Source organism: Saimiri boliviensis, chromosome 14 (genome assembly GCF_048565385.1).
Source record: "Saimiri boliviensis isolate mSaiBol1 chromosome 14, mSaiBol1.pri, whole genome shotgun sequence".
In the NCBI taxonomy this organism is placed as follows: Eukaryota; Metazoa; Chordata; class Mammalia; order Primates; family Cebidae; genus Saimiri; species Saimiri boliviensis.
The window spans coordinates 47,114,765-47,139,274 of NC_133462.1; the positions used below are offsets into that span (position 1 = coordinate 47,114,765).

The window sequence follows — 24,510 nt, forward strand, 5'->3', positions numbered from 1 at the left end:
ATGGCAGCACATGCCTGTAATCCCAGCTACTCAGGAGGCTGAGGCAGGAGAATTGCTTGAATCTGAATCCGGGAGGCAGAGGTTATGGTGAGCTGAGATGGTGCCACTGCACTCCAACCTGAGCAACAAGAGGGAAACTCCATCTCAGAAAACAAACAGACAAAAAAGCCTCAACCTCACAAAGTGTTGTGAAGTTTGAGTTAAAATATGCAAAGCAGAGGCCGGGCGCGGTGTCTCTCACCTGTAATCCCAGCATTTAGGGAGGCCGAGGCAGGCAGATCACAAGGTCAGGAGTTTGAGACTAGTGTGACCAACTGGTGGATTGCTTGAGCTCACGAGTTCAACATAGTGAGAACTCTTCTCTATAAAAAACACAAAAATTAGGTGGGTGTGGTGACATGTTCCTGTAGTCGCAGCTACCCGAGAGACTGAGGTGGGAGAATGGCTGGAGCCTGGGAGATTGAGGCTGCAGTGAGCTGAGACTGTGCCACTGCACTCCAGTCTGGGTGACAAAGCGACCCTGTGTCAAAAGAACAGCAAAAAACTCAAAACAAGCTGGGCGCGGTGGCTCAAGCCTGTAATCCCAGCACTTTGGGAGGCTGAGGCAGGTGGATCACAAGGCCGAGAGATCGAGACCATCCTGGTCAACATGGTGAAACCCCGTCTCTACTAAAAATACAAAAAATTAGCTGGGCATGGCAGCGCATGCCTGTAATCCCAGCTACTCAGGAGGCTGAGGCAGAAGAATTGCCTGAACCCAGGAGGCGGAGGTTGCGGTGAGCCGAGATCGTGCCATTGCGCTCCAGCCTGGGTAACAAGAGCGAAACTCCGTCTCAAAAAAAAAAAAAAAAAACTCAAAACATTATTTTTGCCTTTGTAATTGAGCAGCATTCTGTGGGGAAATATTTTGAAATGACACCAACATATTGTTCCTCATGGAGCCTCACTCATTAGCCTTAGCATCTATAGAACACTCTGTTTGAATCAGCTTCCACGGTGCTGATGGCTGATTGAGATTTTCTATTTCTATCAGTCCTTCTACATTTATTAGTTGGCATTCTACTGTAAGAAGCATTTTCCTTTCTCCCTATTCATTCATTAACTCACTCACTCACTCATGTAAGTATGAATTCATTGATTTCTCTTCATCCAATGGGTTATATCCATTGACATCATTTTTTTCATGCTCAAATTTTCCCAGATTTGGCTAGCAGGAGCCAGATAATACTGTGTCCTTGTGACATGTCCTCATCATTATTTGAGCACTTCCTTGATTTCTGGTGTAAAAAGATGTTTCAGACTCATCTTGTACTTTTCCCCCCCGCCAAGAACCTTGATTCCTTTCACAAGATGGTGTTTGGAAACCAACACCCAGGCCTTCAGTGAGCGCCTTTCTACTGGGTATCATTGCTTCCAGGTCTTTTTCAGAGGACAGAGCTAGAAAATAAATGCATGTATCTATGTACATATAAACACATACATCTCTATGTTTATGTATGCATACATAAAATTAAAAACCATGAGTTCATGTTTATCTCCAATTGCAATCTAACAATCCAATGTTCTTTCTTTCTTTCTTTCTTTCTTTCTTTTTTTTTTTGAGATGGAGTTTTGCTCTTGTTACCCAGGCTGGAATGCAATGGCGCGATCTCGGCTCACCGCAACCTCCGCCTCCTGGGTTCAAGCAATTCTCCTGCCTCAGCCTCCTGAGTAGCTGGGATTACAGGCACGTGCCACCATGCCCAGCTAATTTTTTGTATTTTTAGTAGAGACGGGGTTTCACCATGTTGACCATGATGGTCTCGATCTCTTGACCTCGTGATCCACCTGCCTCGGCCTCCCAAAGTTCTGGGATTATAGGCGTGAGCCACCACGCCCGGCCTCCAATGTTCTTTCTAATCACACGTATTTATAAAATCACTTCTCTGACAGTGATTCCATTATCTTCTGATTATAGATTCCATTCGCCTCAGTGTATTTACATTTTCACTCAATTTTCCTAAATTTTTTTTTTTAGACAGAGTCTCGCTCTGTTGCCCAGGAATGCAGTGGTACGATCTCAACTCACTGCAATCTCCGCCTTCTGGATTCGAGCAATTCTTCTGCCTCAGCCTCCCAGGTAGCTGGAACTACAGGCGTGCACCACCATGCCTGGCTAATTTTTGTATTTTTAGTAGAGACAGGGTTTCTACTAAAGCAGGAGGAAATAGTGGAAATTCAGTAGGGACAGGGTTTCTACTAAAAATACAAAAATAATTTCATGTTGACCAGGCTGGTCTCAAACTCCTGACCTCAGGTGATCCACCCACCTTGGCCTCCCAAAGTGCTAGGATTTTGATTACAGGCGAGAGCACCACACTCAGCCTCAATTTTCTAATTTTCCCAGTATAACTAATTACCCGTCACAATAGCCACTTTCTTCTCTGCATCACCCATCACTACCACCTTGACCATGGAGCATATCAACATCTCCCTGCAGCCCTCACCACAAGAGGGCCCTCTTCCTTCCCCTCACTGGTCCTCTTCCTTGCCCCAGGGCATACTAATGTCTCCATACTAGTCACCTTACCCCTCCTACTGCTCTAATTCTACTACCAGGCAGGCCAAAACCCTCCACACCCTCGCCACTCCATTTCTTGGCCTCCAGGCATGCCACCACTTCTGTGTCCCTGTCCCTTCTGCCTCCTTTCTCAGTGTGCAGAGCATACTGACACCCCAGGGGGTGATAAGGAAAGGAAGGAAAACATCATGTCTCATTTTTGCTCCTAAATTTTAAGTCTATTTCAATGTCTTTCTGCCAAAACTTTAACAGGATTTTTACTCTCTGTGCCTCCATTTCTATTGTTGCTTATGAGATACCTTGTAAGCCTACATTAGCACACGTAGGGCCTACCCCAAAGGCTGCCGCTCGAAGGCCTGGTGTATCAGGGGAATATATATTCAAGGACTACAATTAAGTAGTGTGTGATTCAAGTAGCCTATGTGGGTTTTAGAAGACCTCATGTTAAACGCCCCTCTAATAGTTTCTTAATTAATTGAAAACATCCTTATTCCCAATAGTAGATGTAGATTCTAGTTGGGTCAAAGTGAAGAGAAAATTGCATAGTCTCTAACTACTTAATAAGCCCTTTCTTTTTACCTTTGACGTGTGCTAAGGGGGCCGATAGATGCCGTCTCTACAAGGAATGTAATTTAACATTCTTCCTGTAAAAATATTGACCTCCTGGTAAGATATGATCAATATAGCTTGATCTTACTGATTAAACGTTGATTTCTTTTCTCTGTAATAGAACCCAGTTTTTGATTCAAGAGCAGCAGGAGGAAATAGTGGAACCACACCCTGATTATAATGATCCCAAGATAATAATAAAGATAAACTTATTTTCATAAAATGGAATTATGAACAGTGGTGTTCCTCTGTATTGAAAACATGGATTTGTTTAGAAAACTCAGCTCTTTTTTCTTTTCCATCTAAGAACATACCCATAGTGACTTTAGTTAAATTATTCTTTGTGAGTATGGCTCTATGTCTTCGTTTTAGGGAGAGGAGTTTCCTGTTGTACCTCCCATGTGAGCACACCTGAGTTACTTTTAGTCTCTTGAGCCTGTCAAGGCTTTGTAAGCACTAGACACTATTCATTACAATTCATGAGTCCAGGAATGATTTATTAGAGATAATTTTTTTTCTTGAGACAGGATCTCACTCCATCACCCAGACTGAAGTGCAGTGGTGTGCTCACAGCTCACTGTAGCCTCGACCGCCTGGGCTCAGACTTCTGAGCAGCTAAGACTACAGGTGTGTGTCACCACACCTGCTAATTTTTAAATTTTTTGTGGAGATGAGGTCTTGCTATGTTGCCCAGGCTTGTCTCAAACTCCTGGGCTCAAGGGATCCTCCTGCCTTGGCCTCCCAGAGCTCTGAGATTACAGGAGTGACCCACTGTACCCTGCCTGTAGATAACTACCGATCATGGAATTTCGTATTTGAAAGGCTTCTTAGAGGAGGCCATGTGATTTATCTTACAGATGAGGAAACAGGCAGAAAGGGAAATGACTTGCCCAAGACCACATAGAGGAGTAGAGAAAAATTGGAAATAGAAATCTAGTCTCTGAATTTCCATTCTATTGCCCTCTCCATTATTCCAAATGGCCACAGGGGAGGAAAAACAACCAGGCCCCTGAGCGATGAAATAGCTCCCCTCCGTGTCCTTTCCATGGTATTACAGAAGGACTCGGAACATCTGTTTTTCCGTGGAAGCAAAGGTCTTTCTGATGATTGCTACCTAGTGAGAGTCCATGGGAGGCACTTCTTAATGACCTTCTGGTTGCAAATTAAAACTATGGCACAGAAATCAGCACAGTTAGAAATGGACTGACATATGCAGATTGGTACCTGGAATCTGCCCAAGTAGGGAGAAAAAATGTGTATCTGAACATGTTTTTGACTTTTTTCTTTTCTTTTTTTTTTTTTTTTTTTTTTTTTTGAGACAGAGTTTCACTCTTGTTACCCAGGCTGGAGTGCAATGGCGCGATCTCGGCTCACCGCAACCTCCACCTCCTGGGTTCAGGCCATTCTCCTGCCTCAGCCTCCTGAGTAGCTGGGATTACAGGCACACGCCACCATGCCCAGCTAATTTTTTGTATTTTTAGTAGAGACGGGGTTTCACCATGTTGACCAGGATGGTCTCAATCTCTTGACCTCGTGATCCACCCACCTTGGCCTCCCAAAGTGCTGGGATTACAGGCTTGAGCCACCGCGCCCGGCCAGTATAAGGTTTTTGAGGTTCATCCATATTGTCCATGGATTTGTATCAGCACTTCATTCCTTTATATGGCTGAATTATATTCCATTACGTGTATAAACAACAATTTGTTTATTTAGTCATCCATTGATGGATGTTTGGGTTGTTTCTACCTTTTGGCTGTTGTGAGCAGTGCTATTATGAACATTCATGTTCAAGGATTTGAGTACCTGATTTCCAATTTTTCTGGCTAGGTACCTAGGAGTGGAATTGGTGGGTAATACAGTAATTCTATGTCTAACCTTTGGAGAAAGTGCCAAACTCTGCTCCATTCCGCAGTGGCTGGACCATTTTACATTACCACTAGCAATGTGTGAAGGTCCCAATTTCTCCACATCCTTGCCAACACTTGCTATTTTCCTCCTTTTTTTTTTTTTTGAGACACAGTTTTGCTTCGTCACCCAGGCTGGAGTTCAGTGGCACGATCTCAGCTTGCTGCAACCTCTGGCTCCTGGGTTCAGCAATTCTTCTGCCTCAGCTCCCCAAGTGGCTGGGATTACAGGCACGTGCCACCATGCACAGCTAATTTTTATGTTTTTAGTAGAGACGGGGTTTCTCATGTTGGTCAAGCTGGTCTCAAACTCCTGACCTGAAGTAATACACCCACCTTGGCCTCCCAAAGTGCTAGGGTTATAAAAGTGAACCACCATGCTCGGACTTTTTTTTTTTTTTTTTTTAAATAATCGTTCTACTGGGTATAAAGTGGTAGCTCATTGTAGTTTGATTTGCATTTCCCTAATGACTAAAGATGTCATCATCTTATGACATCATTATGTCAGGATATGTCATTATCTTATTATAATGAATCTTATGTGCTTATTGGCCACTACTATAGCTTCTTTGGAGAAATGTCTGTTTAAGTCCTTTGCCCATCTTTAGACTGGGTTTTCTTTTTGTTTTTGAGTTGTAAGAATTCTTTATATATTCTAGATAATAGAACACGCATATATGATTTGCATGTTTTTTTCCAGTATATACATTGTCTTTTTACTTTTTTTTTAAGGTTTTTTTTTTTTTTTGGTGGAGTCTCGCTCTGTTGCCCAGGCTGAATGCAATGGCGCGATCTTGGCTCACTGCAACCTCCTGGGCTCAAGTGATTCTCCTTCATCAGCCTCCTGAGTAGCTGGGATCACAGGCGCATGCCACCATGTCTGGCTAATTTTTGTATTTTTAGTAGAGACGGGGTTTCACCATGCTGGCCAGGCTGATCTCAAACTCCTGACCTCATGATCCACCCCCATCAGCCTCCCAAAGTGCTAGGATTACAGGCATGAGCCACCACACATGGCCTTTTAACGAAATTTTTAATCTATGTTGCCCAGGCTAGTCTCAAACTCCTGGACTCAAGCAGTCCACCCGCCTCTGCCTCCTCAGTAGCTGGGACTGTTGGCCTGCACCACCACGCCCGGCTACTTTCTTGATAATGTCCTTTATTGCACAAAACTTTTCAGAAGTTCGATTATGATGTGTCTTGACATGGATTTCTTTAGCTTTATCCAATTTAGGTTCATGTAGCTTCTTAATCTGTAAATTTATGTCTTTTGCCAAATTTGGGCATTTTCAGCCATTATTTCTTCAAATATCTTTTTTAGCCCCACTTCATTCTTCTGTCCTTTAGGGACTCTGACAAATGTTATGTCTTTAATTACAGTCTTATAAGTCCCTGAGACACTGTTTATTTTTTTCTATTTTCTCTCTGTCATTCAGCTTGAGTGATTTATATTGTTCTGTCTTCAAATTAATTGATGCTTTTCTCTGTCTTCTCTATTTTGCTGTTGAGCCCATATTTTGGTCGTATTTTTTTTTTCAATTTTAAATTGATTTTTAAGGCAGGATTTCACTCCGTCACCAAGGCTCGAATACAATGGCATGTCATAGTTCACTGTAACCTCAAACTCCTGGGCTCAAACGATCCTCCTGCCTCAGCCTCCCGAGTAGCTGGGACTACAGGCACACACCATCATGACTGGCTAATTATTTTTTATTTTTAGAGATAGAATCTCGCTTTGCTCGCAAGCTGCCAGTTCTAAAATTTACACTTTTTTTTATATTCTACTTCTCTGCAGAAAGTTTATATTTTTTCATTTGTTTCAAACATGTTCATATTGTTCATTGAAACATTTTATGATGGCTGCTTTAAAATCTTGGTGAGATAATTCCAACATTTTTGTCATCTTGCTGTCGAAGTCTATCATTGTCTCCTTTCACGAGATTATGGGTGGGTTTTTTTGCTTTTTTGAGATGGAGTCTCACTCTGTTGCCAAGGCTGGAATGCAGTGGTATGATCACAGCTCACTGAAACCTCCGCCTCTAGGGTTCTAGTAATCCTCCTGCCTCAGCCTTCTGAATAGCTGGGAGTACAGGTGCCTGCCACCATGCCCAGCTCATTTTTCTATTTTTTTGTGTGTGTGTTTTTTTTTCTTTTTCTTTTTGTTTTTTTTTTTTTTGGTAGAGACGGGGTTTCACCATGTTGGCCAGGCTGGTCTCAAACTCCTGACCTCAAGTGATCCACCTGCCTTGGCCTCCCAAAGTGCTAGGATTACAGACGTGAGCCACCACGCCTGGCCTTCTGGGTGCTTTGTTTGTTTGTTTGCTAGCTTGCTTGTTTGATATGGAGTTTTGCTCTTGTTGCCCAGGCTAGAGTGCAATGGCACGATCTTGGCTCACCACAACCTCTGCCTCCTGGGTTCAAGTGATTCTCCTGCCTCAGCTTCCCGAGTAGCTTGGATTACAGGTGTGAGCCACCACACCAAGCTAATTTTGTATTTTTAGTAGAGATGAGGTTTCTCCATGTTGGTCAGGCTGGTCTCGAACTTTCAGCCTCAGGTGATCCACCCACTCGGTCTCCCAAAGTTCTGGGATTACAGGCGTGAGCCACCTCGCCCAGCCTTGGGTGTTTTTTTTTTAAACCTTCTTTTAGCAGACATCCTCTGACTCTACACTGGTGGGAAAAGAGGGGCACTGCCTCTTTGCTGGTGGAGGTAAAAGTCCAGGCTCCCACTGGGGACACCTTGGGGTGTGTAAGGAGGTAGGGGATGCCTCCTTACTGCTGGGCTGCTTGGAGGGGCTCCCACGTGGCCTCCTCTGACACCACCCAGGTAGGGAGCAGAAGGGTCTGCCACATGGGGGTGAAAGTCCAGGCTTCTCAAGCACCTTACCTGGCAGGGGTGGAGGTGGGCTGTTTGGCTGCCATAGGGCAGTTAATGTCAGCTCCCTGACCCGTGTGCCTTCTCCGTATAGCTTCCAGAGTCTTCATAGGCTTGTTTTAGGTATAATGTCCAGGAGGATTGGCTGTACTTAGCAGAATAAATTGGGAGAAGTATATCTATCCCAGTTTGCTCCCAATACCATTTTCCAATGGTCCATTTTTTCGCTTCTGAGCTGCAATGTTAGGTCTTGTCATCTATCAGGTTTCCATGTATACATCGGGTTCCTTTTTTTTTTTTTTTTTTGAGAAGAAGTTTCACTCTTGTTGCCCAAGCTGTAGTGCAATGACGCAATCGCAGCTCACCACAACCTCCGCCTCCCAGGTTCAAGCGATTCTTCTGCCTCAGCCTCCTGAGTAGCTGAGATTACAGGCAGGCACCACCATGCCCGGCTAATTTTGTATTTTTAGTAGAGATGGGGTTTCTTCCATGTTGGTTAGACTGGTCTCGAACTCCCGACCTCAGGTGATCCACCCACCTCAGCCTCCCAAAGTGCTAGGATCACAGGCGTGAGCCACCGCACCCAGCCTACATCGGTATTTTTTAATGGATTATTTATTTCTTTACTTTAAAATTTTAGATTCAGAGGTACATGTGCAGGTTTGCTACACTGGTATATTGTGCAGTGCTGAGAGTTGGGCTTCTGATGATCCCGTCGCCCAAGCAGTATACACAGTGCCCAATACTGTTTTCAACCCTTGCCCTCCTCTCTCCCCCTTTTGGAATCCCCTGCTTATTGTTTCCATCTTTGTGTTCCTGTGGATGTAAATGGGTATTTTAATGTCTTTACATTTATTGAAATTTTCTTTAATGTTCTTCAGTAAGATTGTATAATTTTCTTGGTAAAGAACATGCCCATCTTTCGTTAGCTTTATTACTAGGTAGACTTTTAATTTTTGCCTCCATTGGGAATAGAACCTTTTTTAAAGCATATTTTAAATTGTTACTGGCATATAGAAATGAAGTTGACTTCTGTATATTGATTTTACAACAACAAACTTTTTGCAATTAGAATACTTTTTCTGCAGATTATTTTGTAGCCTGGTTTGTATATCTTTAATGTCTTTTTCTTTCTTTCTTTCTTTCTTTTACTGTGCTGGCTAAGACTTTTTGTTATAACAGTGAAGGAGAGTGATGACAGTGGACATTCTTTCCTTGGTCCTGATTTTAAAGGAAATGCTTCTAATATTTTACCTTTGAGTATGACTTTTGGTGTAGGTTTTCAAAGATATCTTTTAGTGGGGCCAGGCGCAGTGGCTCACGCATGTAATCCCAGCACTTTGGGAGGCCGAGGCGGGTGGATCACAAGGTCAAGAGATCGAAACCATCCTGGTCAACATGGTGAAACCCCGTCTCTACTAAAAATACAAAAAAATTAGCTGGGCATGGTGGCGCGTGCCTGTAATCCCAGCTTCTCAGGAGGCTGAGGCAGGAGAGTTGCCTGAACCCAGGAGGCAGAAGTTGCGGTGAGCTGAGATCGCGCCATTACACTCCAGCCTGAGTAACAAGAGCGAAACTCCGTCTCAAAAAAAAAAAAAAAAAAAAGATAATTCCTGGTTTATGAAGTTTTTTTTTTGTTTTTTTGTTTGTTTGTTTGTTTGTTTTTGAGAAAGAGAGAATGTTGCTCTGTTGCCCAGGCTGGAGTGCAGTGTTGTGATCTTGGCTCACTGAACCTCTGACTCCCAGATTCAAGAGATTCTTCTGCTTTAGCCTCCCAAGTAGCTGGGATTATAGGTACCTACCGCCATGCCTGGCTAATTTTTGTCTTTTTAGTAGAGGTGGAGTTTCACCATGTTGGCCAGGCTGGTCTTGAACTCCTAACCTCAAGTGATCCACCCATCTTGGCCTCCCAAAGTTCTGAGACTACAGGCGTGAGCTACCTACCTCGCCTGGTTACTTACTAGAAGATTTTTTTAAAAATCAGGAATGGAAATGATCATAAGGTTTTTAACCTTTTTTTTCTAAGTTTTATTTTTAGAATACATTTTGTATCTTATTTTAAACCTCATTCCTTGGCTGTGTGGGTTTTTAACCTTTCCTTTGTTGATATGGTGCAGAAAATTTTTAAATCCTTTTAATTCAAAATGATTACTTGGATTAAGAGAACACAACATTTTAAATAAAAGCTTTATCAAATCAGGATTCAAGTAAAAACAATGAAGTAAAAGTCTGCTATGATTATAAATCTTTTACTAACTTAATAATTTTTAGTCAATAAAGGGATTTGGAGTTAACTCCATTTAAAAGATCTGTAAATCCAAAGGAGGTTTTGTGTTTTTTTTTTCTGCCTGTAAGCAGGTCACAACTTCCAGTTTGCTATGGCATTTGTTAAGTGTCCAATTCTACATGTAGGCCTTTAAGAAATAATTGCATTATTGAATTAGAGTAATTGGAGAATGTATTATGTTTCAGTTGTAGAGAATGCCATCTCCAAGTTTCAGGGACATCCCTGCCTTCTGACTTCTCCACATCCAGTGGTAAGGGGTCTTGGGAGAATAAGAGAGAGAAAGGGTAGGAAACTGAGCTCTCAGCACCCTTTACTTGACTACCCAGGATTGGTCTGTGAAATTTTGGCCAGCTTCAGGCCTACACAGTAAATATATGTTCTGTGGAGATGCAAACTAACTTGTATTTCTTTATGGACCGCTAGCGATGGCTTTAGTCAAGGTAGATTATTTTAAAAAAACCAAATGTAGGCCGGGCGTGGTGGCTCATGCCTATAATCCCAGCACTTTGAGAGGCTGAGGCCGGCAGATCACCTGAGGTCAGGGGTTCAAGATCGGCCTGGCCAAAATAGTGAAACCCCATCTCTACTAAAAATACAAAAATGGCATGGTGGCATGCACTTGTAATCTCAGCTACACAGGAGGCTGAGGCAGGAGAATCGCTTGAACCCTGGTGGTGGAGGTTGCAGTGAGCCGAGATCTCGCCAATGCACTCCAGCCTGGGCAACAGAGCAAGACTCCATCTCAACAAAAAACAAAAAACAAATAACAAATATACTTTTTGACAATTTTAATGAGAGCACAAAATGATTATTGTTCTTTTTGGCTCTGGATGTTAGCCCACTGTTTTGTAGTTAACTATAATGTGATACAGTATGACATAAAATATCATACACAATGTTCTTTCTGATTGACTATGATATACCTAAGTAGGCCAGAATTACCACAAAATAGTCCACCTGAAAAAAAAATCTTATGAAAATGCCAATTCATCCAAGATATTTAAGAATGGAAATACTGGCTAAAAATGTTACTTCCATAAGAAATTAATGATTTTGATAGTTTATATTAGTTAATGAACAATTTTTCAATACATGTTTTGACATATTTTCAATGATGAGTTCTTGTATAATAACAGAAATATATTTTTGAAAGCATTGGAGCCAGGATATCTGGCTTTAAATTATAGCTATGCCTTGTATGAATTGTGTTATCTAGGGCAAATAATTTAGCTCCCTATGCCTCTATTTTCTCCTCTGTAAAATGGTGACTGTAATAATTACCTCCTAGAGTTGTTAGAAAGATTAGGTGAGTTGGCCGGGCACGATGACTCATGCCTGTAATCTCAGCACTTTGGGAGGCCAAGGCGGGTGGATCACAAAGTTAGGAGTTCAGGACCAGCCTGGCCAAGATGGCGAAACCCCGTCTCTACTAAAAATACAAAAAATTGGCCAGGCATGGTGGTAGGCGCCTGTAATCCCACCTACTTGAGAGGCTGAAGCAGAGAATTTCTTGAACCCAGGAGGTGGAGGTTGCAGTGAGCAGAGATCACACCACTGTACTCCAGCCTGGGTGACAGAGGGAGACTCTGTCTCAAAAAATGAAATCAAATAAAATAAAGATTAAGTGAATTGAAGTATGTTAAATGTCAAAGAGAATAGATATTCAGAAGATGATATTTCTCATTCCCTCCACTACCATGCTGCGGGACCATGTGATGATTATGAGCAGGGACTGTGGGGCCCCACAGCCTGACCAGCTGTGTGAGGATGGGCAAGCTACTTAAATGCTCTATGCCTCAGGGTTCTCATCTGTAAAACGGGCATAATGAAAGTAGCTTTCTCATAAGACGGTTTTTAGAATGAAATGAGTTTATTGATGTAAAATGTTTAAAATGGTGCCTGGCGCACAGGGAATGCCATATACGTGTTAGCCAGTGTTGTGGTGAGACACTCAGTTTGTTGTATTGTCATATTTCTGACTTACAACTTTTTTTTTTTTTTTTTTTTGAGACAGAATCTCATTCTGTCACCCAGGCTGGAGTGCAATAGCATGATCTTTTTTTTTTTTTTTTTTTTTTTTTTTGAGACGGAGTTTCGCTCTTGTTACCCAGGCTGGAGTGCAATGGCGCGATCTCGGCTCACCGCAACCTCCGCCTCCTGGGCTCAGGCAATTCTCCTGCCTCAGCCTCCTAAGTAGCTGGGATTACAGGCACGTGCCACCATGCCCAGCTAATTTTTTGCACCTTTAGTAGAGACGGGGTTTCACCATGTTGACCAGGATGGTCTCGATCTCTCGACCTCGTGATCCACCCGCCTCGGCCTCCCAAAGTGCTGGGATTACAGGCTTGAGCCACCGCGCCCGGCCAATAGCATGATCTTAGCTCACTGCAACCTCTGTCTCCTGGGTTCAAGTGATTTTTCTGCCTTAGCCTCCCAAGTAGCTGGGACTATAGGTGAGTGCCACTACACCTGGCTAAAATTTGTGTTTCTAGTAGAAATGGGGTTTCACCATATTGGCCAGGTTGGTCTTGAATGCCTGACCTCATGATCCTCCTGCCTGGGCTTCCCAAAGTGCTGGGATTACAGGTGTGAGCCACTGCACCTGGCCGACTAACTACTTTTATAACTAACTACAGCTGTGGCCAGCAGTATCCTTCAGGTCTTGGGAGGGAGTGTGGTGGAATTTTTGCAGATTTTAGCTCTGGGCCTAAGGAGAAGAGAACAAATATATTATGTGTCTCCTGAGTGCCATTTACCTTCACTGAGCCACTGCTTTAATAAACACCGATATTTTTTAGCTCCACTGTAAATGTTGTTTATAGTGAAAATCATTATAACAGCATTAATGGAATTTTTTAGAAGATGAAATATCAATCAACTACAAACAGACCACTTGATACAAAAACTGATTTTATTTTTTCAGTTTACCTCTAGTTTTTGTTTACATGCATATCTAGTATCTGTTTACACAGTAGACATCACTGTGTGTGTACAATTTTATACCCTATTTATTAACACTAATCGATAACCCTTTTCTCTGTTATATGGTCTTTATAATAGTAATTATTATTGATGGCTGCTAAGTCAGGTGGATAGGCCACAATTACTCCATTTTTTAAAATCACAATGTCCACCTTCTACATACTGCAGGAGAACTCTACATATGAATGATAGTAAAGAAAACAAATTGTGGCCGGGCGTGGTGGCTCAAGCCTGTAATCCCAGCACTTTGGGAGGCCGAGGTGGGTGGATCACGAGGTCAAGAGATCGAGACCATCCTGGTCAACATGGTGAAACCCCTTTTTTACTAAAAATACAAAAAATTAGCTGGGCATGGTGGCACGTGCCTGTAATCCCAGCTACTCTGGAGGCTGAGGCAGGAGAATTGCCTGAACCCAGGAGGCGGAGGTTGCGGTGAGCCAAGATCGCGCCATTGCACTCCAGCTTGGGTAACAAGAGCGAAACTCTGTCTCAAAAAAAAAAAAAAAAGAAAAAAGAAAAGAAAACAAATTGTAAAAGAAAAGGAAGTAAAAGGCCTAAATCTCCTTATGGCACAAAGGGAGTATTTGATTGCCTAGGGGCTGCGAAATTCTATCATTTGATTTTGCAACAGAGGCTTTATTTCACGTATCAATTTTTAAATTTAAGAGAATTAAAAAGAAGTTTCATGTGATGGATCTATTGTCTATTTTTTTATATGCTTAAAATTTTCCAAAAGTAAAAAGGTTAAAAACAAATTATTTGCTTATAAATGATTTTTCCAGTACCCTTGGAAATAGCTTGAAATATCTCTTGGTGAGCATGCCAACACTAGCCCACATGGCATCTTTGTGGGAAATTTCAAAGTACCTCTTCCTCAAGAGCCTTAACTTCCCTGTTCCTGGAAGGGTATGTGGTAAGGGTATGTAAATCTACTGCCTACACGGGGAAAGGTGTTTCCCTGCATGTGGCGCTCTTGTGCTGTGCACAACTTCCCACATATGCAAAGGCCTTGCTTGGGTATCGCTAAACCACTTGAGAACGTCTTTAACAAGGGAGCACAGGGCGTATGGGGGAAGGGGAGGAGGCTGTAGCTGTTTCATCGTTGGTGACCTGCGCTTGGTAGAGGGTGACTGGCAGTGCATGATGCTACAGCAAGCCATGCCCACTGGGCTGGGACCCTTGGGCCTGCCGTAGGTCATAGTCCACACTTGCTGGAGGGGTGTGCTCTGTTGTGGTGTACTGACCACATCCTTGCTGAGACCCAGGCTCTCCTTCCTCCTGGTAGCTCCATGATGAACTCAGATGCCCAAGCGCCCATCCCCTGTCGGACTCTCCATACATTCCAGTCCAGTCTACCTTGGGATTGCGGTCATGACTCTCTTCTTCACTTCCCTTGTGCTTCTGGTTCTGTCCTGGTCTTGGTCAGTCCTTTCTCTATCTGACGCCAGTCCCAGCTCCTTCTACCACTCCTGGAAATTCTCCAGTTCCTGACTCACTGTCTATCTTACAGAAAGATATTATGTCAGAAAGCACCTCTTAGGTCTAAGGGTCCTGGGCTTCCAGCTGGGGAGTAGATAGCAAGTTACCAATGGCCCCACATGTTAGATACTGTGGCTTGATTTAAAGAGAAATAGGATACAGCTCCATGAGATCCAACAGATGGTCTGATTAAGGAAGAAGGAAGCCAGTGCAGAACACTTACAAAATTAGCGTGCTCGGTAGTGAGCTGTTTAGGACAGGGACGGCTTGGCAGGTCCTTCTGAAATCTTCACAGCAGGCTTCAGGCAGGGCACTCAGCAGCATGCACCAAATGTTTGTTAAATGAATAAATAAAACATAAAGGCCGGGTGCAGTGGCTCACACCTGTAATCCCAGCACTCTGGGAGGCTGAGACAGGTAAATTGTTTGAGGTCAGGAGTTCGAGAGCAGCCTAGCCAACATGCCAAATCCCTGTCTCTACTAAAAATATTATTTTTAAAATCAGCCAGGCATGGTGGAGCATGCCTGTCCTCTCCGCTACTCAGAAGGCGGAAGCAGGAGAATCGCCTGAACCGAGGAGGCAGAAGTCACAGTGAGCTGAGAGTGTGCCACTGCACTCCAGCCTGGGTGACTCTGTCTCCAAAAACAAACAAAACACTACAGTACAACATGTGTATATTAGGGCTGAAGAAATATAGCAGAGAAGAGTGATCTGAGAGGGTGAGAGAAATAAAGATTTCCTACAGGAGGGAAATTAGTTTCAGAAACTGAAGGATAGTGAGGAGTCTAGTGTAGTGGTCCAAGCACATAGTTCTCCATTGATAATACTGTGTGGTCTCTCACAAGTTATTTAACCTTTCTGTGCCTCAGACTCATTTCCAAAACAGAATACTGCTTACTACATGGATGGCGTGCTTCCTCGCAGGTGGTGCTCACTAGAAAGCCTCAGTGAGTTCATGGGTAAATGGGGCTTAGCACTTGATCAATGGAATTAGCAACATCATCTGACACCCTATCTTCACATACCTGGGAGTCCCCCACAATTGCTTCTACTTCTTTTACAAAACAACATTTCGTTTTCCTAAATTATTTTCTAGTTCTTGTTCATAGTCAACTTGTTTCGTTAAAATTACTTTATTCTTTGTATAAAATGCTGCATGCTCATAAAAAGAAAAAAAAAAAAGAGTTCCAAGCAATACGGTACAAGTAAAGAAGCAAAATAGAGCCGACATTTAAGAGCAGAGTGCTGTTCTCATCATGTGGCCCTAGTCACCTGTATGCGTATTGTTCTCACGTGAGTCACTAAAGTAGAATATTACTCCATGGAATGTGGATGTTTTCGCTAATTCTTGAATAAAGACAAACTGAAGTTTGTATTATAAAGTGCTCAACTACCTTATGTGCCAAAAACTTTTATCAGTCTTTGGATTATGTGCCTTTTTCCAGAATAAAAACTTAGGTTATTTGAACAAGACATTGGAAATAAATTCCTCTTGACATTTTCTTTCTGTTTATCAGAGGCTCGAGGCTTCCACCGCTAAACCCAAAGCTGTAGATACCTATTGCCTGGATTATAAGCCTTCCAAGGGAAGAAGGTAATGGTGTTTTTTAGCATGTGTGAAAATTGATATTATTATATTCTGTAACCCTGGAAAAAACTCATTATTCAGATTTCTGCAAAGGGTTGAGCCTAAAAAGAACCTGTTGAGAAAGGAGAAAGATTTGTACTATCCAACAATTTCAAAGCCAGAGTTGCTAGCTCATTGCTCATAGTTAGAGATGAGGAAATAGGCCCGGGAGAACTGGAAGGACAGGGCCAAAGTCACAGTGGACTGAGACCACGGCCCAGGTTTCCTGATGTGTAACCATTTGAAAACATTTTTTTCAATTTGTGTCTTGGATCATGAGGAAGAGGCAAAAAAAAGTTATTTTAAATGATACAAATATTCAGTTAAATAGGAGAAATAAGACCTAGGTTTCAATAGGTTAGTAGAGTAGCTTTAGTTAACAATAAACTATTGTACACTTCAAAATAGCTAGAGGAGAATAATTTAAACATTTCTAGTATATAGAGAAGATAAATATTTAAGGTGATAGACATCCTAATTACCCAGATTGATCTTTACACATTATATGAAGGTAGTAGAATAGCGCATATTGGCTGGGCCAGTGGCTCGTGCCTGTAATCCCAGCACTTTGGGAGGCTGAGGCAGGAGTATCACTTGAGGCCAGTAGTTTAAGATCAGCCTAAGCAAAATAGAGAGACCCTGTCTCTAAAGAAAAGTTAAAAAATTAGCCAGGAGTAGTGGTATGTGCTTTTAGTTCCAGTTACCTGGGAGACTGATGCAGAAAGATCAGTTGAGCCTAGGAGTTCAAGGCTGCAATGCAGTGAGCTATGATCACGCCACTGCATTCCAGCCTGGGCGACAGAGTGAGACCCTGTCTCAGAAAATATATATGTAATATAAAATCACGTATTCCCCAAAATATGTATATCTATTATGTATCAATTTTTCAAAAGGAATAAAAAGAGTAGGTAATTGAAATAAAAGCTGAAGACAGGCAATTGTATTAGTTAGAAAGTAAAGCTTTCTGGGCCAGGTGCAGTGGCTCACATCTGTAATCCCAGCGCTGTGGGAGGCTGAGGCAGGTGGATCACAAGGTCAGGAATTCAAGACCAGCCTGGCCAAGATGGTGAAACCCCATCTCTACTTAAAAAAAAAAAAAGAAGAAGAAGAAGAAGAAGAAAGAAAGAAAGAAAAGAAAGTAAACCTTTCTGGACAGTTTTCTAACTCTTGAATAAACTTAAGCAGGTTTTGCAGAATTAGACTAGTGGTAACATAAGGCTCTCACTAAAAAGTTTCGGAAAGTACTCTTGCCCTTTTAAGTGTAAAATAAGCAGATTTGCAAAGGTGCCTTTTCTCTCCACCCTGAAAGGTGGTGTTTGTACCTGAGAAGGGAGGAAGCAGAGGGCCTGAGTACTGAGGCTTCCCATCCACTTGTGCAATTGCCCAGCAAGGACTTGGGGATCTATGAGGCCCATGCCAAGTTAGGCTTGGTGCTGGTATTGAGAGTGTTACTCAAGTGGGGGAAACAACGAAGAAATGCTTTGTGGGATTTGAGAGACCTCACATCCCCCAATACCCTGTTAATATCACTTGTTGAAATTAGAGACTGGGCACAGTGGCTCATGCCTGTAATCCCAGCACTTTGGGAGATCAAGGTAGGAGGATCCCTTGAGCCCAGGAGTTCAAGACCAGACTGGGCAACACGGTGAGACCTTGTCTCTACAAAAAAAATATATTTTTTAAATCTTTTTGGAGGTCTCATTCTGTCACCCAGGCTGGAGTGCAGTGGCACAATCATAACTCACTGCAGCCTCGAACTCCTGGGCTTAACTGATCCTCCCGTCTCAGCCTCCACACCCAACTAATTTTTATATTTTTTGTAGAGACAGGGTTTCAACCCCCTGGGCTCAAGCAATCTGTCTGCCTTGGCTTCCCAAAGTGCTGGGATTACAGGCATGAACCACTGCACCTGGCCTTCAAAAAAATATTTTTTTGTTTTAATTAGCTGGGTGTGGGATCATGTACCTGTGGTCTGAGCTACTCAAAAGGCTGAGGTAGGAGGATCTCTTGAGCCCGGGAGGTCAAGGCTGCAGTGAGCTGTGATTATACCACTGCCTTCCATCCTGGGCAGCAGAACAAGACCCTGTCTCAAAAAAAGAAATTAGCATAGGTTTTTAGTAAGAAGAGGTTACCTCTGAAGCCCCACTGTGACTGTACCCTGGGACCTCAAGACCCACACACTTTAAGGGGGTGCTCAGGTGTACTGGAGCTGTCCACAATCCTAAGAGCCACTGATGTTTTCACAGGTGGACTGCAAGAGCACCAAGCACCAGAATCACATATGGGACTGTCACCAAGGAGAGGGACTACTGCATGGAAGACCAGACTGCAGAGAGCTGGAGAGAAGAAGGTTTCCCAGTGGGCATGAAGCTTGCTGTGCTCGGCATTTTCATCATTGTGGTGTTTGTCTACCTAACTGTGGAAAATAAGTCGTTATTTGGTTAAGTAATTTAGGAGCAAAGCAATGCTCCAAGTGAGGCCTCCTACTTCAGGAAAGAACCAAAAACCCACCTCCCTGAAGAGCAAGCCTAGCCCACAGCCCTCCCTTGCAGGGAGCCTTCCCTTGCTCTGTGCTCCTCTCACAGATCTGCATCTGGGCTCAGGCAGGTGGAAGGAGCCAATGAAAGAACCAGGCTCCTGTGTTAAGAGCATCATGGTTAGGAAATCCCCCAAGTCATGTCAGCTGTCATTAAAGGTGCTTCCATATCTGAGCAGGCGTCAAACAAGGAAACTGTCTGGCGTTTTCCTTTCTAACTATGGTGACAAGCCACAGCTTCTAATTGTATAGCCAACTCTGGGAAACAGCTAATTTACAGCAGAGGAATGTGTCTGGTTTAGCAAACACAAAGGAATGTTCAACATAATGAAAACAATTTAGAACAGGATAGCATTTTTGCCTTTGAAACTTCGCAAGGTTCTAACAAATTACAGTCTGACAAGGGAGTGTAATAACCATGGCCTCCGGGACCAGTCAGAACTGTATAGGCACCCAGCTCCTCTCTTTATCAGCACCGTGACCTTGGGTAAGTTAGTTGTCCTCCTTGAGTTTCAATTTCAACTTCAAAAACAGGGCAGAATAGGCCTCTTAAGGAGATGAAGAATTTGAGGAAATAATGTGCATAATGTACTTAGTGTGGTCCACATCTGACTTGTGGCAAGCACTCAAGAAATGCTGAAGCAATGTTACACTTTGGCACAATATGGGAGGAGCTAATTCTAGGTACAAAAAAGCACCAAAGGCTGGGCACAGTGACTCATGCCTGTAATCTCAGCACTTTGGGAGGCTGAGGCAGGTGGATCACTTGAGGTCGAGAGTTCGAGACCAGCCTGGCCAACGTGGTGAAACCCCGTCTCTACTAAAAATACAAAAAATCAGCTGGGCATGGCGGCGCACGCCTGTAGTCCCAGCTACGAGGGAGGCTGAGGCAGGAAGAATTGCTTGAACCCAGGAGGAGGAAGTTGCAGTGAACCGAGATCATGCCACTGCACTCAAGCCTGGGTGATAGAGCAAGGCTCTGTCTTAAAAAAAAAATAAAAATAAAAAGCACCAAGATACATAAGCACACAAGAAATTTACTGTAGCAATTCTTATCGTGGCTAAAACAAAATCTACCCAAATATCCAACAATAGGGGAATAGTTTAATAAACGGAAGTACAACCTCCTGATAGATAATTATGCAACAGCTAAAAATGTTAACAATGAATATATCACAATATAGAAAATGCTCATTTTAAAAAAAGTTTTAAATAGCCTTATTGTGGAAGTTTAAGACGGGGGAATTGCTTGAGACCAGGAGTTCAAGGCTGCAGTGAGCTGTGGTCAAAGTACTTCACTCCAGCCTAGGCAACAGAATGAGGCCCTATCTCTTAAAAAGAAAAAAATACACAGAGAAATAATTTTTTTTTTTTGAGGTGGAGTTTTGCTCTTGTTGCCCATGCTGGGGTGCAATGGTGTGGTCTAGGCTCACTGAAACCTCCACCTCCTGGATACAAGCGATTTTCCTGCCTCAGCCTCCCAAGTAGCTGGGATTACAGGTGCCCACCATCATGCCCAGCTAATTTTTTTTTGTATTTTTAGTAGTGATGGGGTTTCACCGTGTTGGCCTGGCTGGTCTTGAACTCCTGACCTCAGGTGATACACCCATCTAAGCCTCCTGAAGTGCTGGGATTACAGGCTTGAGCCACCATTCCCGGCCTGGAGAGAGATATTTTATATCCCATACAATTCACCTACTTAGAGTTACAATTCAATGATTTTTAGGATATTCATAGAGTTATGCAACTGTTCCCACAATAAATTTTAGAATCTTTTCATCACTCCAAAAAGAAATCCTTAAGGTGCTTATTTTAATGGTAAACAAAAAAGGACACAAATTTGTTGTACCATATTATCACAACTGCACAACATTGGAAGAAAATATGTCGAAATGTTAAGAGTACTTTGGTGACTGGGGCTCTAATTTCCCCCCCCATTTCTACTTTTTTATATTTTTAAAGATTTCTGTAAGCAGTGTGTATCTGTTTGCTAATGAAAGATTATAAATATAAATACTAATTTTTAAAAATTGCATTCTGTCTGGATGTGGTGGCTCAGCACTTTGGGAGGCTAACGTGGGAGGATCGCTTGAGGCCAGGGGTTCGAGAACAGCCTGGACAACACAGCAAGACCCTGTCTGTAAAACAAAAGAAGAAGAAGAAATTTTTGAAAAATTGCATACTATATTACAGTTTCACTGCAAGGATCATAAAACTCTAATAAGGCTGGCTTAAACAAATAGGGATTCATTTTTATCTCATAGAAAGAAGTCTAGGGCTGGGCACAATGGTTCACACCTGTAATCTCAGCACTTTGGGAGGCCGAAGTTGGCAAATCACCTGAGGTCGGGAGTTCAAGACCAGCCTGACCAACATGGAGAAACCCTGTCTCTACTAAAAATACAAAATTAACTGGGCATGGTGGTGCATGCCTGTAATCCAAGCCACTCAGGAGGCTGAGGCAGGAGAATCTCTTGAACTCGGGAGGTGGAGGTTGCAGTGAGCTGAGATCGCACCACTGCACTCCAGCCTGGGCAACAAGAGTGAAACTCTGTCTCAGAAAAAAAAAAAAAAAAAAAATTCTAGAGTTTATGATGTTCAATATTGTTTAAAATGACCAAAAATGTAATATAATTCCGATTCAAATAAACCAACTGCAGAAAAAACTATGATCAACAAGATGTGAAACTGACCGGATTTTTGGTGGTATTCAGAGAGGTTTGGTCTGACTGAGCTGCAGCAGCTGTCTTATTTCCAGGGGAAAAATCAAAAGGCTAAGAGAATCCCAGACACTGGCCTGACACCTTGGAGCTACTGAAATTCTAAGAAGAATCCAGATAATGGCCATCACATTATCATTTAAGGCAGGACCTTAGGACTAACCACGTCTCTTCTCCAGCTCTACATTGCATATTTCATCCTGAGCAGCAGGGGAGGCTGAGAAAGTGGGCCCTGGAGCCTCAGCAGCCTCTGTGTTAGACAGACAAGGGAGAAGAAGATTGGACATGGGACTAAGCAGAACCAACCTATGGTGGTGGCCATATGCACTTAGAAAAGGAACTTCTGTTGTGTTGTTTCGTTTGTTTGTTTTGAGACAAGGTCTCACTCTATTACCCAGGCTGAAGTGTAGTGGATCACTGCAACCTCCACTGCCTGGGCTCAAGCAAACCTCCCACCTCAGCCTCCCAAGCAGGTGTGACTACAGGCCCATGCCACCACACCTCGCTAATATTTTTGTATTTTTTATAGAGATGGGTTTCATCATGTTGTCCATGCTGGTTCCGAACTCCTGGGCCCATGTGATCCTTCCAAAGTGCTGGGTTGGCAGGTATGAGCCACTGTGCCCCACCAAAAAGTCTGTTCTTAATAAAACCAAACATTATAAAAAATAAAACTCCTAGAAAGTTTCCTCCATTATTTTCAAATTTTCCCAGTTCTTTTATGTCAGAATCCTGGAATCAGTTTAAAGGGACTGCACAAGACAATTACTTTTGTGTCTGACCACTCAAGGTATGTAGATGAGTTCCCAACCAGCAGTACCAGCATCTCAGGCTCTGTCCCTACTACTGAGCCAGAATCTGTATTTCAACAGGATCCCAGGTGATTCTTACCCAAATTAAAGTTTGGGAAGCATTGTGGTGGCCTATCCCTATCAGATGCTGTGATATAGTGATGTAATAAAAAATGCATATTTTGTCTCTGCCCCTGGTTTCTGGCACATAGTTCCTAAAACCCTTGGAATCTCCTGAGTGGTAAGAGTGTCTTCCGTATGCTATTTGAGATGACTGGTGGCTGGGGGCCCCTAGACAGCTTCAGGATGGTGACTGATCACCAGAAAGACCAAGGCAGGATCCCAGGGTTGGAACTTTCAGTCCCATCCCTGCAACCTCCAGGAAAGGGAGATGAGCTGGAGGTGAAGTGGATCACCAATGGCCAATGATTTCATCAATCATGCCTTCATAATGAAGCCTCCACAAAAACCCAAAAGGATTGGGTTCAGAAGCAGGTTCTGGATAGCCGAACCTGTGGAGGTGCCTGGAGGGTAGAGTGCTGGAGAGAGCACAGAGCTCCGCGCCCTTCCCACATGCTTTGCCCTGCGTGTCTCTTCCATCTTGCTGCTCATCTGTACCCTTTGTTATTAAACCAATACATGCAGGGAAAGTATTTCCCTTACTTTTGTGAACCACCTTAGCAAATTAATCTAACCCAAGGAGAGGGTCCTGGGAACCTTGATTTATAGCTGGTTGATCAGAAGGACAGGTCACAATGTGAGGTTTGTAACTGGCATCGGAGGTGGGGGCACTCTTCTGAGACTGAGCTCTGAAGCTGTGGGATCTGATGCTGTGTCCAGGCAGACTGTGTTGGAATCGAATTTAATTTATAGGGCATCCATTGGTGTCTGATGGAGAATTTGTTATCAGTATTGCTTGGCATGCGGGGACAAAACCCACACATCTGGTGTCAGAAGTGTGGTGGAGGGTGAGAGTGGGAAAGACACTTTGGTTGGCAGGTGTGGTGACTCACACCTGCAATCCCAACACTTTGGGAGGCTGAGGCGGGCAGATCACCTGAGCTCAGGAGTTTGATACCAGCCTGAGCAAGAGGGCAAAACCCTGTCTCTACAAAAAATACAAAAATTAGCCATGTGTGGTGGTGCGTGCCTGTGGTCTTAGCTTCTTGGAGGACTGAGGTGAGAGGATTGTTGTGCCCCAGAGGCTGAGGATGTAGGGAACCGTGATTTCAATACTACACTCCAGGCTGGGTGACAAAGTGAGATCCTGTCTCAGAAAAAAAACAAAAGAACAACAGCAAAAAAAAAAAAAAAAAAAAAAAAAAAAAAAAAAAAAAAAAAAAGCAAACAAATAAACACACAAAAAAAAACTTTTGTTTTTTCCCTGTCTCTACTAGATGCATATATAGGTGGAGTCTCTAAAACTCAGGTGGGAGGACCAGTGAGTTAAGTCTATCAGGAACCTAAGTGTAATGGGGACGTGTTTCCTCTTGGAGAAAACCTTGTCTTAAAAGAAGAGACTCAGCAATGGGGCACGGTGGCTCCTGCCTGTAATCCCAGCACTTTGGGAGGCTGAGTCAGGCAGATCACGAGGTCAAGAGATAGAGATCATCCTGGTCAACAAGGTAAAAGCCCATCTCTACTAAAAAAAATACAAAAATTAGCTGGGTGTGCCCAGGCATAGTGATTCACATCTGTAATCCCAGTGCTTTGGTAGGCAGAGATGGGAGGATCACTTGAGGCTGCGAGCTGAAGACCAGCCTAAGCAACATAGCAAGACTCTATGAAAGTAAAACTAACTACTCAGGAGCTGAGGCCGGAGGATTTTTTTTAAAAAAAGTTTTTTTTTAAAATCAGTATAAGATATAGTTCGTGCTCTCAGGGAACACACAGTCTGACAGGGGAGATGGAAAAGTCAACAGACATTACGGTGCTAGGTGACATCCTTTTGATGGTGGCATAGGGCACCCTGGGAGCACAAAAGAGCAACGTTCTTCGATATTGAGAGTAGACACTGGTAGCTTCCTAGAAAAAGTGGCATCACAGCTGAAACCAGAAGGATGAGTAGGACTCAGTCCAAATAAGGGAAAAGTGGGCGAGGCTAAAGGAAAAGTCTGCCAGGCGAGGGAGCAGTATTTA

The 24,510-nt window shown here is 43.1% G+C and overlaps 1 protein-coding gene across 1 annotated transcript in view; it reads left to right on the plus strand.

Moving 5' to 3' along the window:
* Window positions 1–18,760, plus strand: part of LEMD1 (LEM domain containing 1) — a 31,491-nt gene extending 12,731 nt beyond the window's left edge. The window contains exon 3 of the mRNA XM_010348970.3: window positions 18,571–18,760. Coding sequence (XP_010347272.2) covers window positions 18,571–18,692 — 122 coding nt within the window. The 3' untranslated portion in view covers window positions 18,693–18,760. The remainder of the gene's footprint in view (window positions 1–18,570) is intronic.
* Window positions 18,761–24,510: the final 5,750 nt, after the last annotated feature.